General features: G+C 45.5%; 1 protein-coding gene across 3 annotated transcripts in view; it reads left to right on the top strand.

Annotated features, from left to right (window-relative positions):
* ank2b (ankyrin 2b, neuronal) overlaps window positions 1–17979 on the top strand; it is an 87296-nt gene that overhangs the window by 11803 nt on the left and 57514 nt on the right. For 2 of the 3 annotated variants that reach the window (XM_085450189.1, XM_085450188.1), the window contains exons 2-6: window positions 9216–9317; window positions 13552–13650; window positions 14713–14811; window positions 14948–15046; window positions 16592–16777. In XM_085450189.1, coding sequence (XP_085306315.1) covers window positions 9216–9317; window positions 13552–13650; window positions 14713–14811; window positions 14948–15046; window positions 16592–16777 — 585 coding nt within the window. Of the gene's footprint in view, window positions 1–5270; window positions 5576–9215; window positions 9318–13551; window positions 13651–14712; window positions 14812–14947; window positions 15047–16591; window positions 16778–17979 lie in introns of those variants that run through there. The other variant, XM_085450187.1, reaches the window with a different exon arrangement.

Here is a 17979-nt window from a genome sequence, read left to right as displayed (position 1 = left end):
TGTTATATTAGTGTTACTAGCTGGAGGCTGGGTGTTGTCTTTGCATCTCCATCAGATTCTTTCCCTCACCAAACACATTTCCTTCTCATCTCTTAAACAGCGCTGTGGGCGTTTGGCCTGTTATTTTAGGCAAGCTCACCTTCCCTCCGATAACATTTTCCTCTCTGTTTTGCTTTTTTTGAGATGCCTGGCTGAAATGAAATTGTACTCACACATATTTAAGTAAACAGAGCTAGGGTCAAAACCCACTGAGGTAATCCTCCCCCCGTCTGGATCCAGGCCAGGCGGCAGCACTGACAAATACAAGTGGATATATATTAGTGTGAGTGTGGGTGTCTCTGCTTTCTGATTGTGCAGCACTTTATCATCATACATAATGTGTTTCTATTCTCTTTTGCAATGTGAACATACATTGTACTGGACTGGACTACAAGTGAACTCTAATGTTATTGTGTCAGAACTGCCACTTACTTAAAGCAGAGGTACTCTTACACTGCAGCGTGCATGTGGATCATGTTCAGCTGAGCTGCTGAGAGGAAGGAGAGTCGGGAAGGAGACGGATCGCAGCCTGACACACGCTGTGGCACATTTGGAAAAGCAACCATCCAATCAGGGGCTGGTTGCTGTGGATGCAAAGAGTAGAGGCACCACTCAGATACTGGGTGGGTTGAGGTTCAGGTCACACAGAGAGAAGAAACCACTATGTCCTCACAGATATACAGTATTGCACCCAGAGATGTACAGCCTGCCAGACCAGTAGACACCAAGACCATTGTAAACACATGGAGGGGATGTTTAACAGGCTGAGGTGATCCACAGGAACCAGGGCGAGACGTTTGAATCCTGTGTGTTTGTATGTGAGAAAGTGGGCATCCATTAGACGACAGCTGTGACGACATCTGTGTTTAGTTTGAGGTGCTGTAGTTGTCGATTTTTTACACATCTTTGAAATATTTATATTTGAAATATTAGGAGACGTACTTGTGCAAAGGTAATATTAAAAGGTTGTAGCAGAACGTAAGATATAAGACAGAAGTCAGAGTACAGTGTTATATGAAAATAGTAATAATACAAGAGCGTGTATACTTCTTACTGGCTAAATGTGACATATGGCACGTACAGTAACATTAACAGTCTGAGCTGCTTTTTTGAGTCCTCTTGTTACCCAGCGGGAATTCCCCAACACTGACTCCTGATTGGACAGACGGGCTTTACAGATGTTGCAGGAATATGCCCAGTGCTTAATACTACAACATCTGGCCATAAAACCACCTCGTTGTGACCAGACAGTGACAGCAGCACCTCCAGGACCAAGGCCTCGATCTACTTTAGGTTCAGGGTCACTGGTGTTTTCTTCCAGCGTATCATAAAACAACACTTGTTTGTTTTGTTCATGTTGTCACTGCATGTCAGTTTATACTGACTTTCCTATTAACTCTAAAAGGCTGCTTACGCTGGAGGAAATTTGGTCCTCGCTTTGCTTTGTACTTGCAGTTGTCAAGGAAACCAGTATCATCCACACTGTCAAAAGTCATTCAATGGTGTCCTCTCACAGGAACTCACTTTATATTTGAATCAGCAGTGGCCCACTTCTTCAACTGAAATAAATCTCACATTTGTCACACACTACAAACCATCTGGAGGTAAACACATTTCCCATCAGCATTATTTTGATAGATGATGGGAATTAGTAGGTAAACCAAGCTGGCTTCCATTGGCTGTGACACCTGTGTTTCATTCAGATGTCGGTCCAGCCTGTCAGACTCGTCTTTGGTAAAGGAGACATCCATATCTGTCAGTGTTACTAAGGTCTGACACTGCAGAAGACTTTCTGCAGGTTTCTCATTTTGAAGCAAAATCTAAGCATAAACCTTATCTACATCTTTGTTTCCATAGCAACACAACCCTCCTGTGTCTATAGTTCATAGTTTATTTCGAAAGCAGTTGTGTAGCTTGTTTTTATGGACACACAATGTCGTCCACACCTCTAACTGAGATCTGTTTATCACTGATGGAAACAAGCTGAATATGTTCAATATTTAATCCCAGATCTGTGCTTCAGTACCTGTCTGCACCCTATACTGCATCACGTTCGTCTGTTAGACTATATGGGCTTTTGCACGGCAGTTCATTTATGAACTAACATTAAGCTGCTGGGTCTCTTGTGTTGGTTTTCATTTGTCAACGGACTGATGATACCTGATGCTGGTTCTACCTGAGACCAGTTTGGTGGTTTCCACTGTTATCATAGAGGCAGCCCTGGTTGTAAATCCACCTCTTGCCCGGACGTTGCATCTCTCCCTGGTTGGATGGATGTATGGATGTATGGATGGTTGGGTGTATGGATGGATGGATGGGTGAATGGATGGATAGATGGATGGTTGGATGGATGGATGGATGGATGGTTGGGTGGATGGATGAATGGTTGGATGGTTGGATGGATGGATGGACGGATGGTTGAATGGATGAATGGATGGATGTATGAATGGATGGATGGTTGGATGTATGGATGGATAGTTGGATGAATAGTTGGGTGGATGGATGAATAGATGGTTGGATGAATGGATGGATGGATGGATGAATGAATGAATGAATGAATGAATGAATGGATGGTTGGATGGATGGATGGATGGATGGATGGATGGATGGATGGATGGTTGGATGAATAGTTGGGTGGATGGATGAATGGATGGTTGGATGTATGGTTGGGTGGATGGATGAATGGTTGGATGGATGGATGGATGAATGAATGGATGGTTGGATGGATGAATGGTTGGATGGATGGATGGATGGATGAATGGATGTATGGATGGATGAATGGTTGGATGGATGGATGGATGGATGAATGGTTGAATGGATGTTTGGATGGTTGAATGGTTGGATGGATGGATGGTTGAATGGATGGTTGGATGGATGTATGGATGGATGGATGGATGGATGGATGGATGGATGGTTGAATGGATGAATGGTTGAATGGTTGGATGGATGGATGGTTGAATGGATGGTTGAATGGATGGATGGTTGAATGGATGGTTGGATGGTTGGATGGTTGAATGGATGGATGGATGGATGGATGGATGGATGGATGGATGGTTGGATGGTTGAATGGATGGTTGGATGTATGGATGGATTAAAGAGGGGTGTGTGGGGATTTTTACTGGCTACACTTTGTGCAGACCAAGTGTTCCTTCAGCTACTTGCTGTGTTTCACGTACACACAGAAGCATCTAGATTACATCTTTCCCCACTGCAGTAACATAAAGTAGTACAAGTGGCTTTACTCCCTGTCCCCCTCCCTCCCACAGATAGTGAGCCATATGGCGGATGGCAGATTAAAAATGTTTGTGCCTGCCCTGCCCATTGGATTACCAGCCCACTAATGGGGTATGAGTGTGTGTGAGACTGGGGGTGGGGGATTCTGCAGTCCTTAGTGATAAAGAAAAGTAGTGACTTTCCTGCTTGGCCTGTTTAAGTGTGCTTGAACAGGTAGCTGTAACTCTGGCTTTGTTTCTTCGTAACATATTTACCCACGTAGTCATTTTTTGTCCTCCTAAACGAATGAATGACAGTAAAACAAAAAATACCCTCATTAAGTAAGTTACAAGTAGGAGAAGTGAAACTGAGAAGTGTTTTGGATCTAACTGCAGATGTTTCAATAAGGCCAGGATTCATTTTCCACTTCCACGAGTGTGCTCAGGTCCACAGATGGTTTCTGACTTACTCTTTGTTACTCCGGTAATTAAAGGCCTTGTGCTGATAAATATCACAGTTCTTCCATTGCCCAGGTGTAGCTAATAATATATAGCTTCGTCAGTTTTTTATGAACTTAACTCTTCAAAGGCCGCTCATCGAAATACTTGGTGACGAGTGTGAAGCAGCAGGAAAATATGTTTGTCCCTCATAGTACTGGATTTCCTGGATATGCTCCAAATTGCTCAGATTGGACTGGTTTTCACTTTTTGAAGGATCCACTTCACTGACCGTGTTCCTCACCATTCATTTAAATGATTTCTTTCTAGTCACTTTCTAATCGTTCATTCATAGAAAACCCCAGAGCTCCTTCTCATGGGCTTGCACTGGCTCTCCACAATGAGAGGTCTTTCTCCCTACGCTAACATATTCCACCAAATGGTTTAGCTGATCTGTTTAACAGTGAGATTATTGTGTGAGTCGTGACCTAGAGGAGTGCAAAGAGAATGAGACATTTACCTCCCTGATGTCCCACACAAGGACACACATATGCACACGGAGAACACAACACGGCCACGTCTGAAGCTTCTGTTAGACAGCACACCGTTAATTGTGCTGCCATGAAAAGGTCTGTGTGGCTTTTAATTTGCATTCAGTCCATCAGGATCAATACGTCCCTGCTCTGGGCTACAGGCTGACATAGACCTGTATTAGGACAATACTGCGTCTGCTTCCATTAAACAGTGATTGAAGTAAAGGTTGGAGACCACGGTGCCACAGAAAAGTCGCCGAGAGGGAGGGACGAGTGTAAAAATCCCTCGTGTGAGCTTTAGCTTCTGTTTGTGTGGGTTTAATCTGACTACAGTGTTCTGGGCCGACGATCTGAGCAGTGACAAACGGTCAGTGTGCTGCCCTCAACAGTTTTTGATCCAGGACAGCACTGTAGCGCATGTCCACCCAGCATGCACCGGAAAAGTTTCATTTGCACTATGATGGTGGTATGTAGGAGAAGGTCACATCAGGCTGTGCTGCAACACAACCAGTCTAACTATGGCCTTGAAACTGATTGTGCGCTGTTATGTAGTGATAGAGAATAGTGGGCGGAGCTTCTTTGATGCCTCACAATGTCCAAAGAAGAATCTGTGTATGACAGCAGGAGTGACACTGGCTCACAGGAGCAGTTAATATGAACACCTGATAAACACCTGTAGCTCTCGTGGAGCACACCGAAGCTCGGACGCTCTCGTGACGCCACGTTAACATGTTGTTGTTGTTTTAGGCTCTTTCCAAACACAGTCAAGTGGAAGCTGCAGACGTTTTTATCACTTTTAGAGGAAAACAAATGTATATATTAACAGAAATTAGGCCCATGTTTGCCTCACAATGCTTGCTGTGTCTGCGGTGGTCCTGCCTTGTTTAGCATGCCACCCAATCACCACCACCCTCTCCTCCCTCGTCATGCATAGCTGGGCTGGTGGGTGTAAAAATAGCTGGGTTGGAGGGGGTGGAGTACGAGGGGTTGTTAGTCAATGCTCATTGAGTTGGATGCTTTAATGAGGAAACAGTAGCTCTCTGCTGCCTGTACTTACAGGCGTCCAGTCAAGTGGTGCAACCAGGACAGGACCTCGTCCCTGCTGTATGGTAGCCTGTAAGCTTTTAGGGGAGGGGGAGGAGGGACGGGGAGGGGATTATCAAAGTGATTAACTCACTTAGAGTCCTTTACATTCTGATGAAAGACACTTATATAAGTTGAACCATGGGCAACACAGCCGTGTGTAAGGTGTGCGGCTCAGACAAGGGCCTGAGGACGGCTGGGAGCCCGGCTCAGCTGGACCTGGACTTCTACTGCATGGAGCACTTTCCTGTGCAGCGTCCTCTGATCCTGGTAAGAGCTCACATTCAAAGCAGACTCTGTGTTTGCCTTTGAGTTGGATGTAAACAGATATGGACAGATATGTGTCTCTGTTGGTGTGCACATGGTTTGTGCTCTCTTCAAAGGCCAGTGTGACAGTTGTGTTCATAAAGTGTCCCGGCACAGCAGCATGTGGGCTCATGTATCTCATTTGAAACGCAATGTAATCACTTCAGCAGCTGTTGGGAACACAAGACCAGAAAATATCACTTCTTCAGTCTGGGGTCACTTTTAGTGCGTGAACGTTTGCTGTGTCAGTGAAACAGTTTGTTTGTGTCTTCATTGAGTGACTCGTGCAGTAAGTGCGTCTCAAAGGGGTTTGCAGCGCTCTAACACAGAAGTGGAAACATGGATGCGCTCTGGTTCCTAATGTGTTTGCTGACAGTGGAAGTTTGGATCGAATCATCAAAGGCTCAGCTGTGAGTAGGTGACTACACAAGTCCTCGGAGCTCTTTGTTTGAAAGCTAAACCCTCAGACTGAGATCAGCTGAGTTGCTATAAACACACGGTTCCTAATATTTTCACCCCTGTCGATCCTCCTGCTGTTCTCAGCATCAGGTTTCATGTTATGATTCAGGTCATCACTCCGGTATGACCTTACACTGACCCTTTCCTCCAGGAGCACAAGTGGAACATTCCCACTGGTCCTGCTCAGTGTGGGTCGAGGGTTCGGTTTTCCTCAGGTTTGTCACAGAGCAAAGGAATATTTGTCTGACAGAACTACAGCAGCAACTTTATGCTCGCGTGGAACCATTTTGGTCATTTTTATATTTATTTGGCAAATTCTGGTCAGTTTCTCAAACAGCTGCAGGCGCCAACTCAACTGAACACCACTCAGCTGTTCGTCCACACCTGAAGGAGACGGACACTCTTTCCACCATGGAAATCATAATGAATCTATCCAGTCAACACCTCCACTCTGCAGGCTTTTAGCATCTTTGAGGGCCTTGTTTTGGTTTGTTTGGCTTCGACGCTGCTCTCTACTTTCGGTTTGTCTCATAAATGTGTTTTCCTGTGTCTGTGACACACGTCCTGTTTTTAGACGTGGACAGCTCGGTGTCTCGACCTGTGAACTTTGGCCTCCTCTTACTCTGCCATGTTGCAGTCCAGTGCTTGAAAGGTCCTACCACGTCCTCCTGCTGCTTTAACAGAGAGCGGTTTATGCTCCAGGTCCTGCATTGGTGATCCGGATGTTAACACGTGTAGGCAAAGATTTGATTGGCTGGAAACAGTCGTGTTCAGTTCAGCCACCATTAATCATGATACTGATGAAACATCAGACTGATGACTGTGTCAGGATGTAATGCCGGTCCGTTTATGCCAACTCGACCACCACCAGGTGTTGTTGTGTCAGCGGCACAAACAGAGCGGCACCAGGGTGAGGTGCCGTTGCTAATAAACACAGATACTGTTGTTCCATCCAGCTAGAAATAGAATTTGTTTCTTAGTTGCTGTCTCCACTGTGTCAAGTTCGCGTCTCTGTGTCATACTTCCTGTTTTACTTTGAAGGTCCGTGTCTTATGTGAATGTGTCCTGCTTTGCTTGTCTCGTCAGTCCTGATTTCTCCCAGCTGTGCCCTCCTTCTGTGTCTCATTCCCCTCGTTACTCCCCAGTGTATTTAAACCCTGTGTTTCTCTGAGTCAGTGTCGTGTTGTCCCTCTTGCTGTGTGTGAGTCTCCCCGTGTCTTCTGGTATGTGTTATAATTAGCTTTTCCCAGTTTAGTTTTGTATTGCTTGTGTTCTGTTTTCCAGCAATAAAGCTGTGCTTTTGAGTTCAAGTTCTGTCCCCGTGAGTTTGCGTTTGGGTCCAATCCCTGCCTGCCACACAGCGTTTCATGACAGTTTTATTTGTCAGTGCCTAACTTTAGTGTTAACATAATCAGTTCTCACACATGAAGGCCAAACTCGTTATTGGATTTTTAAAGAGTAGTAAAAACGTCTAGTTTTCAGTTGCCATTTAGTTAGTTTGAGGGTCCAAAGTGAATCAGCAGGGCTTGGAAAACGAGCTGTGCAGCCACAGTTTGAAGGAATCACCACAAATAACGTTTCTAAGAGAACAGGATGAGTTAGCGAGCGTCGTGTAATGTTCAACATTTAGAAATCGTTCAAAAGGAAGCAAGTGTTTTTGGCTTCATCTGAAACAGCCTCGTCACTATGGTTACCACGTCACTATGCTTGTCTCCATGGTAACTGGAAGGGGTATGGATGCTCCCAGCCTTAGCACGAGCAGCTCACAGTATTCGTGTCGGGGACAGTTTGCATTGTTGAGCTCCTGGCACTCTGCAGGTGCTGGTGCACGAGCACGAACAGCCTCATGATGTCATGAAGACACGAGCGTCAGTGAGAACAGACACGGTGTCGGTGATGTTGTCACAGACAGCAGCTTCATGCAGCTGCAGCTTGTGTCTGTGCTCCTACCACGAGTTCAGTTTTCGAAGGACGACGGCTGCTGCAGTTCCCACCTTTCTCCAGCGTTTCTCATTCAAAGCCTCGCTCGTCTGAAGGTCCTGTTGGTCTTCATGTCGCCATAGCAACCAGCCAGCGGCAGAGATGATTAGGGCATGATGTGTGTCGGCAGCCCGACATGAGGATGCTATCAGGCTTCACTGTGCGAACATGAAGACGCGTATCTAAGCTTCTCTTTACTGTGCTTTTATTCAGAAAATTAAACTGGGGAAGAAATCTGAGATATTACAGCAACACAGATTTAAGTGTTAACAATATATTTTACAGTGATATATCATTTTATTAGTGATAGATAGTAAGTTGCTTTAATTTCCCTGTGGTAGAGAGAATCTCTGGGTCGTATATACTAATGAATATTTGATTTGATGAAATCGGGACTAGTTCTAGATCGGACGCCAGCACGGCGTGGGGAGAAAAAGTGATGCAGTGCAGTTCCCTGCAGTAGCCAGGTGGTAGTTGACTGCAGGTGAGCTGGAAACATCAAGGCTGTGTCTGAAGCGGGTATCACTGCTGCAGTGTCAGTGCTCTCTGTGCTTCACTTGTCTATGCACGTGAACGGCTGTCATTCAAATTCTTTGGCAAACTTTGATGGCTAACAATAGATCCTCCTCCTGAAAACAAGCAGTGTTAGAGAAACAGCAGTGTTGGTGCTGCATTTGACCCCTGAACTCCTCTAACACAATCTGAGTGCAGCACACATCAGCAGTGTTTTTCTGCAGCAGGAGCAGAGAGCTTGATTTAACTTTGGTGGAGGAAAATGCTGAATCACTCCTCACAGTGCTGGTCTGTTTCCAACTGCATCAGCATCCAAGAACAGGGAATGTCCTTCACAGCAGGGACGCTTCTGCGCACTGAGGGAGATCAGGGGTGCAAATGCACTGATGATATTTTGTGCAGTGTGATTTTTGGCACTAATAATTTAGACTTCTTATGGAAAACGTAAAAATAGATCATTGCTATTGATGAAGGCACAAAAGCCTTTTGCAGACTAGGTGTGTTTCTTTAAATGCAAACATAATTACTGAAGGATGGCGTTCCAGGGGCCTCGTGTCGTCATTAGACATGAACAGGAGTCTGTGTGCGATGTTCTCAGGCAGCCAATCAAGTATGTGCTTTGTAAAGTGTGCTTCTTCTCTGTTTCTTCCAGTCGGACAGTAACACAAGTTTCCTGCGAGCAGCCAGAGCGGGGAACGTTGACAAGGTTTTGGAATACCTGAAAGGGGGCGTGGACATCAGTACCTGCAATCAGGTAGGAAAACGCAGACACATCCACACAAGCAGATCTGCTGTCTATCTACACCAATGGCTGCACAGTGTGGACAAAAAAGAACATCCATCAGGCTTTTGCCTTGGTGCATGCTGGGTAGTTTTTACTTTTTGTCCAACTGCCAATATATTAGGGATGCACCGATACCGATACGTGCATCCCTAATATATTGATTGTTTCTACTGAATTGGTGTTTCTGATCGATTTGGCTTCTCTGTAAGAATTAAAAATGGCAAGAGTCTGTAAGCTTAAGCACAAAACTTCACCAAGTAGCTTCTGTGGGCTCTAAACACAATCAGAATTTCAGCAGCGCTGACGTCAGAGAGCAGGAGACAGATTCATAGTCGTTGTAGGTGAGACCCATTTGACTGCTCTGCCGCGGCTCGTAGGTCACACATATTTACCTGTTTACCAAATAAACAATGTAAATTTGGCCCACTGTCACAGGAAACCGTGTCAGTGGTGACTCACAACCACTGCCCCGCCCCACAACAGTGATCCTGAAACTGTTGTTATGTAAGCTTGGAGCGAGTTAGCATGTTGTCCCTTATCTTTGCATTTCAAAATCCACTGGCCACGCCCCTTTCTATACATAGTCTGGTTCCAGGTGTTACCTGCCATGTGCAGCTCATTAGGTTGAAAAGGTGACGCGTATGTTTTAAAGGTGTTTGCTGCCTTTCTCTCCCTGCTCGCCTGTGTCGTCTCAGCACTGTTGGTGATGCATTGAACAAACAAACAAAAATAATGAGCCCAGTGCTTTTTGTTATTGTTTACTACACATGAATCCTTCTTGGGTTGTTCCAAAGCAGGTTGTGATAATCCTTCTTCTGTTATTGTATAATCAAATAATGTCCCTTCAATCCTGCGAGGGAGAAGTTTGATCCGAGGGAAGTGCTTTATTTAGCTGCTCTCATGTATCAGGATTCCAGCCGTGGATGAGACACTGAAAGCTGATAGGACGTAAACGGTCCTGCCCTGGCAACGGTCATAATGAGCAACACAGTAAACAGAAGTCACACGAAATGGAAGATTGGCTGGTGTCCATGTTGTGTGAAGATGTTTGGCGTGACGTTGGCGTGGATCACTTTGACATTTGACATTACACTGTGTCTCTCTCGTAGCGTGTGCTGCTGCTGCTGTCAAGAACTTGACTGAGTGGCAAAGGCCAAACGCAGCTTCAATGTTCTGAAGTAAACACACAAAACTAAACATCAGTCAAATGTGAACATCTCTGTATCCATGTCAAGAGACATGCAGCAAATGCTCGTCTCTTGCTTTCTACAAACGAGTCATTGATCCAGCATCAAACACTGAACCGTGCTGCTGAATCACTGTCTGCTCCTCACACTGTGGATGTGTCACTGTGTAAAACCTTGTAGATTGTGTGATTTTTGGCGTCACAAACCTTGGATTTGATGAACTGAAAGGTTCTGGGCGCTCGCTGCTGTGACTAGCCGACTATGAGCAGAAGCTCAGGGTTGGACCTCGATAAAGTTTACGGCTGATTTTTGCCAATTCTGCAGTCAAATGTGAACATTCACACTCACGTTAACATTCAGAGGATTTGGCACAGTTACATTTTCCAACAAACCCTCCAGGAAGTATCACCCAACATAAAGTTATAAAAGTTTTTGCATATTTCAGTTGCTGTGGACAAAACGAGGCGAGAGATGTTAGTGATGGAGAAGTGGGTGGAGCGGTCATGGAGCAGGACAAAGGGTGGGTGGGTGCAACAGGAAGAAAGGGCTCTCTGAGGTCATGGGCTGTTGTAACATCAGCAGATGCTCAACATAAGTGCAAAAAGAAGCGAGCAGATGCAATTAAATGTTTGTACACAGGAGATTATTAACTCAGAGAACTGTTTTCTATTTGATATCCTTTACTTTGTTATTGTCCTTTGGGCAAAAGTAACCGAAAACCATTCATCTCTGCAATCTGATTGGCCACGCGTCTTAAAAAAGGAAAAGCTGTTGGCTGCCTACCTGTATACGTTCGTATTTGTTTGAGACAAGTGATTCAAAAACAGCAGGACTAAAGCTGAAATGCATATTCCTCTCTGTGACTTAACCAGCTGTGGAAAACCTGTATAACCTTGTATAGGGGTCCCAGATGGCCATTAGCTTCAGGGGGCTATCTGATGATAGGGGTGGGGGTGAAAATGGAGTGGTTATTTTTAGACTTCCAAAAAAAATGTTTACAAAGTTTACAGTGGGGTTTTTACCTGGTGGACTAGAGCAGCGGTCCCCAACTCCCGGGCCTCGGACCGGTACCGGTCCGTGAGTTGTTTGGTACCGGGCCGCGAGAGTTGAGGCTCAGGTGTGAAATGTCTGGTTTTCAGGGGTTTTTTCAGCGTTATTTTGTTATCGTTTTTATCGTTAACTCGGTTTTCCTGGGTCTTTTCACATGTGTTATGAATAAATCTTCTTTTTTTCAGTACCGGTACTAGTTTTATTTTGTTGTATTTATCCGTGACACCTTAAAGGCCGGTCCCTGAAAATATTGTCGGGCATAAACCGGTCCATGGCGCAAAAAAGGTTGGAGACCGCTGGACTAGAGAGTTGGTCCCTGTGCCTTTGGGTCAGGGAGAGTACCCGGCCTTCATAGCCTCTGGTTGGGATGCTCAAGGGAGGATGATCCATCTTACTGAGAGCCTTCAGTCCTCACATGGGCAGCAACACCGGAGGAGCTGGTGACCTGGAGGGTGTGATTGGGAGGAATGGCCTGCTTGTTCAGAGCCCGGGTGGGTCCCAGCCGGCAAAGCGAAAGCAGCTCGAGCAGAAGTTGAAGCAGGAGGTCAGTGAGGCCACTGAAGAAGACTTTCAGACTTCCTCACAATGGAAACTGTCAGGCTGATCAGGAGGGAAAGCACTGGTCACATGCTGTGTAACGGGGTGCTGCTGACTTCAGGTGGATATCGTCTGGTGGTGGAAGGAATACTTAGGAATACGTTTTTCATCTGTGTCTGTGGACACCTTTAACAAAGGGGGAGCGGAGGTTGGGGGGGTCTCACGCCTCAGCCTCCTTGGGAAGGTCTGACCCAGCGCTTTGGACAGGGGAGTTAGCTCATTGGTCAAAGCGTCAGGAGGAACATGGAGGTTTTGGTCCTGGAACCGTGGACCAGCTCTTTACTCTGTGGAGGATATTCAAGCGTGCTGAGGAATGACGTGTGCGTTTGTTTTGTAGAGTTAGAGCATTGGACCATGTCCCACGGTGTGGTGGGTGCTTTGGGAGTATGAGCTGTTTGGTCCCTGTAACCATCGTCAACACACTGAAGGGACACAACCTCATTACATTTCAGTGCCCTCCAAAGGTGTGTTTAGTCTGCTCTGGTGCTCCTCAAACCAGCTTTCCTTTACCTGTAAGTCCCTCAAGAGAATTTGGATTCAGCTCTGAGCACCTCCCTGTGTTAACACTTAGTGGTGGCAAACATTTTGAATAGCAGACACCAGGATCACTGATGCTCGGGTTATTGGCTCTCACATAGGCCAACGTAACTGCAGAAACTGTATCCATGTATTCATGTTCACATTAGACACGTATGGCTCAGCTCAGGTCTGGACTCGAACTATGAAGTGCTGCAGGTTGTTTGGTCCATCGATGCGATGCAGTCGGAGCTTTATGTTTATAGAAAGCTCTGGTGTTTAAGACACTGTGGAAGTTTCCTCAGCAAGAGTCAGAGTGTGTAACATGCTGTGTTTATATCATGAGCATTTCTGTAAGTGAACATGATGATGAACACAATGAACCTTGTGTCACTTTCTAATCCTTAGTTTCGATGGTCTCCCACGTTTGTCCCACTAGTTTTGTTGAGTCATTGCACAGCTGCTCCACTCGTGCACTCCAGATATTAACAGAAGTGATTTACAAGGTGAAACGTAATCTAAGAATATATATCTACAGTTTCCATCACAAACCAGTATTAATACAGTAACACCTACAACTTAAAAACACGCACACACAACTATTTTTAACTTTGTACCCAGAGCTGGACCTGATCCACATCAGCATAACATGGCTCAACATCTAATCCAACTGTATGAGTCAGCCAGTCCATGTGAGGCTGAAGCCTTTCACACTTTCAAACGATGGACGCAGAGACAGAAAGGCAGGCACCCATAGTGGGGGACCTAGACGAGGAGGTAGTACCTTCTGTTTCCCTTTGGAAGCGTGTCTCTTTGTTGTCCTCGGGTCTTCACGTCTGACGTCTTTTTTCCAGAATGGTCTTAATGCGTTGCACCTGGCAGCCAAGGAGGGGCACATAGATCTGGTCCAGGAGTTGCTGGACAGGGGTGCGGCGGTGGACTCAGCCACAAAGGTAAGCTCATTTCACACATACAGAGAGTCTCAGTGGAGTTTGTATTGTTGGCTGGAGGGTTTTTAGCAGCGTGTGTATGTAAAGCTATAAGTAAAGCTATCCTATCTTATTCATAGCCTTTTCCTTTTTTGTTCTCTTTAGGTCACGAGCAGTTGTCCAAGCATTTCACTACATATCGTACTGTGTATGTACGTGACAAATAAAATTTGAATTTGAATTTGAATTTGAAGCTAACATCTTAACACATTACTTGGAGAAGGTCATATAATAAATAATCAGTAGGTTGACTCGAGTAAACAAAGAAGTAAACACAAAGTTAACTTTACATAACCAATGAAAGTGTGAGTCATGTGGGTCCTGGGCTAGACCCACGTGTGTTAAAGTGTTGTGAACACCACATGCAGGATTTACAGCACCTCAACCATCCTCGACCTACAGCTTCGTGACTTTTGAACTTTTCTCTGGGGTCTGACACCCTGCACTGAAACTTTAAGCCTGGAAGGCATTGAGCCCACAGACCCCCCACTGAACAGGCTTTCAGTCTTTGTACACAGCTGTAACGTCTCTGCTCCACAGTGAGTGTGTGAGCGTGTGTGTTTGAGGGTAAAATAAGGAGAATCTGTGTTTTTGAAATGAGAAATGTTTTAAAGAAAAATGAATGTAAAGTTGTGATTCGTGAACATGTGATTCGTGAACATGTGATTGATTGGACAGCAGAGAAAGTGCAAACATGGTTTCTGAACTCTGTCAGTGCTACAGTGTAGCTGATGATCACATGATGTGAGGTCATCATTCACTGTGGTCCATGCTGTGTTATCAGGATCAGATTACTCTCAGATATATTCATAGATTTTTACCTGCTTATATTTATTCATGAAGTAATCAGATCTGAAGCAGCAGTGAATTAAATACTGTGCTTATTTGTATCTCAGTGCACATGACAGACTAGACATAACTGTAAAGGACACAACAGCATTCAGTCAGGAGCACTCTGAGCTTATTTTTACAAAGACATGCAGATATTTGTCTAATAATCTTGTTATGGTTTGTGTTTGATTCCAGAAAGGAAACACAGCGCTCCACATATCCTCTCTGGCTGGCCAGGCTGACGTGGTGAAGATCCTGAGCAAACGTGGTGCTGATATCAACGCACAGTCTCAGGTGAGCCTCGACGCTGAGGCCGTGTAATCCTCCTGAAAGTTACTCTGCCGCTCATCACTGTTAGATAGTCAGCTGTGGTGTAACTGTTCCTTGTGTTTACCCGTTTTGTCATATGCTTGGTTCTTTGTGTTAACAGAATGGATTCACTCCTTTGTACATGGCTGCCCAAGAAAATCACCTGGATGTGGTGAGATACCTGCTTGAGAATGGAGGCAACCAGAGCATTGCTACAGAGGTAAGACGAGTGTGTTTAGATTATGCAGTAATCTAAACAACATTAATGTGATGTTTCCACTGATTTGATCACTTTTTAACTTTCTGCTGTTCCACATGAAGAAAGAAACCTCAAGTCTCTCAGTGAGAATCACACGTCTCCTCTTAGGCTTTCAAAGTGTTCGTGGAACCAAGCGTTGATACATGATAAATACATTTCAGGAAGATGAATTTGAATGCAGGTCATATCATTTCAAATAATTTTATTTATACAGCACCAAATCACAACAACAGTTGCCTCAAGGTGCTTTATACTGTAAGGTCGACCCTACAATAATACATACAGAGAAAACCCAACAATCATATGACCCCCTATGAGCAGCACTTTGGTGACAGTGGGAAGGAAAAACTCCCTTTTAACAGGAAGAACCAGGCTCAGGGAGGGGCGGGGCCATCTGCTGTGATTGGTTGGGGTGAACCCCGGCCAAAATAATAAACAAAACCAACGAAGTCCCGCCACAGAAAACTAGCTAAACCCTAAGAAAGAAACAATGACAATAGCTACCCCTCGCGTCGTAGCCCAGAAACAGGAGCAAACAGTTCAAAAGAAAAGGCGGCTCACCGCTTCAGCCTGTGCACGCACAGGCACTGGACTGCACACGTTTGGCGGCTCTCAAGCAGCACGCCTACACATACACAACACAAAGAATTTGGAAGCCAGGTCCAGGTCTGAGTCTCTCTCCTGGCAGCTGTCAGAGCAGCTTTTTGAACCCAGTCACGTGCTCCATGGTCCAATCAGCAGCCCACTGCTCTTCATTAGAGGAAGGACCTGCAGAGATTCTTAAAACACAGGAAAGAGACACAGCACAGCAGCTAATACAGATTTGCTATGGCCACGGGCCGTAACAGATTCCAGTGTTAATGCCACCTCTCCTGGATTTATGAGAATCATAACTCTTAATCAGCACATCACTGCATCCAGCTAGTTTAAAACACTGTGTGTGAATTTTACCTGAAAACACAAGAACTGGCAGGTGGGCTGCTGGTGTCCCATCGTCTTCAAAGATGAGACCAGGTTCACACTAACACGAGCGAGTCTGGTGACAGCAAATGTTATCGTGCTTCAACATCACCCATCAAGACAGTTTGCCAGTGATGGCTGAGGAGGCGTATCTTTGCCAGCTGGTGCATAGTGCTGGAGACATGTGCATCAGTTCATTTTTGAGGAACATGTCCCATCTCAGGATATTTCTTAATTCCAACTGCCGGGAGTCACGCCGTCCAGGAGGAGCTGGTCCACCTGTGCAGCTGAAATTTGATTCAGGTGTAATGTCAGTGTTCCTGTGCCTGGATGAGGACATTAGCGAAATGGTCACCACCTGCACAACCCTCACTTTTGTAGGACTGACTTGTCATTTACACCGGAGCAGGTGAAACGGACTCATAATCACTTCATCTTCCTAACTGGACAGACTGAAGTTTAAATGCCTTTAATTTTCTTGAGCAGTGTATTTTAAACTTTTATTTTAAATGAGATGTAACCGGTCGTCCGTCTGCCTTCTTCTAGGATGGCTTCACCCCTTTGGCCATCGCGCTCCAGCAGGGCCACAACCAGGTTGTGTCTGTCTTATTAGAAAATGATACGAAAGGCAAGGTGCGCCTGCCTGCCTTGCACATTGCAGCTCGTAAAGACGACACCAAATCAGCAGCCCTGCTCCTCCAGAACGACCACAACGCCGATGTCCAGTCGAAGGTATGGCCATGCAGTATTTTGGCTAAGTGTTGGCATGTGCAGAAGTCCAGTGAGTGTGGTGATCTGTGTTTGTGCAGATCTGTGGTTATTTGTAGCTCCATGAAGGTGACAGTGTAACAGTGGTTCTAGCTTTCCAACACGAGGTTTGAACCTGTTCTTCAGTTATCCTGCTGAGACACCTCATTATATCCTCTCTGTATAATCACAGGGGCCTGTTTCTTCTGTCATAGTCCCAAATAGATGAGTAGGTGGGAATGTGGCAGATTCATCAAGGCGAGTGGAATAATGCAGATGTGTGATGTGTGGGATCGACGGGCATTACTGCAGAGAATAACTGAAGAGAGGCTTGAACCCACGGCAGTGATGCTCCTACCTACCTGGGGTCCTGATGATGACCCACAGCGTGCTTCTTGTTCCCAACAGCAATGATAATTCTTCCCATAACTGTGAAATGTTTCTGCTTGTTAGTGCGATGGTGCTCACCTCCAGTACGAGGCCTGGTGTGTAAACAGGATCCACGCTGAAGTTAAACAGTGATTATTAAAGTTAATATTACCAGTGGATCAGATCAAGGCTGAAGGTGGGAAATGTTTTTGACCACCGAGACGTTAGTGACCAGATTGTGTCCTCAGTGACTCTGAGTCGTGTAACAGAGCCGTCTTCACCTAGATTCAAAGGTCAGGAAAGCCCAGAGAAACAATATCTGCACATTATCACACTGATCACTCTAGGACAGATATCTATTCCACCATTGACAGACAGCGTCTTTGTCGTGATATTTGCAGTAAAGCTGCATAAATATGTCTCAGATGTTTGTGTTTGCATCAGTGTGTCTCTCTGTCCTCTGTCTCATTCAGTGTCTCTGTGCTTCACACGTCACTAACTGGCTCTCTCCCTTTTTCCCCTCTCTCTGTTTAAATACCGCCTCTCGCACTCTTCCTCTCGTCACCCTCCTCCTCGCTGCACCGGTGTCTAAGCGTAGCACTGTCCACTGCATGGAGTGTGCCACTGTCTGCAGGTTGTACGGTGGTCGTATCTAAGATTGCATGCACACGGTGGTCTGACCATCAGCGAGAGATTGGAAGGGTTAAAGTGTCCGTTTAATATTGATGGGAATCACTGTTGTGGCTGGATCTCGAGTTCATAGTTACGACTGTTCCTCTGATGCCGGCTGGCAGCTTGAAGTGACGTGGCTGGAGTGA

Source organism: Copadichromis virginalis, unplaced genomic scaffold (genome assembly GCF_057382275.1).
Source record: "Copadichromis virginalis isolate Kocher_CV1m ecotype Utaka unplaced genomic scaffold, C_Virginalis_male_GT1.1 unmapped_scaffold_1, whole genome shotgun sequence".
NCBI lineage: Eukaryota > Metazoa > Chordata > Actinopteri > Cichliformes > Cichlidae > Copadichromis > Copadichromis virginalis.
Note: the sequence above shows the minus strand (reverse complement) of the source record. Positions and strands in the feature narration are given on the sequence as shown.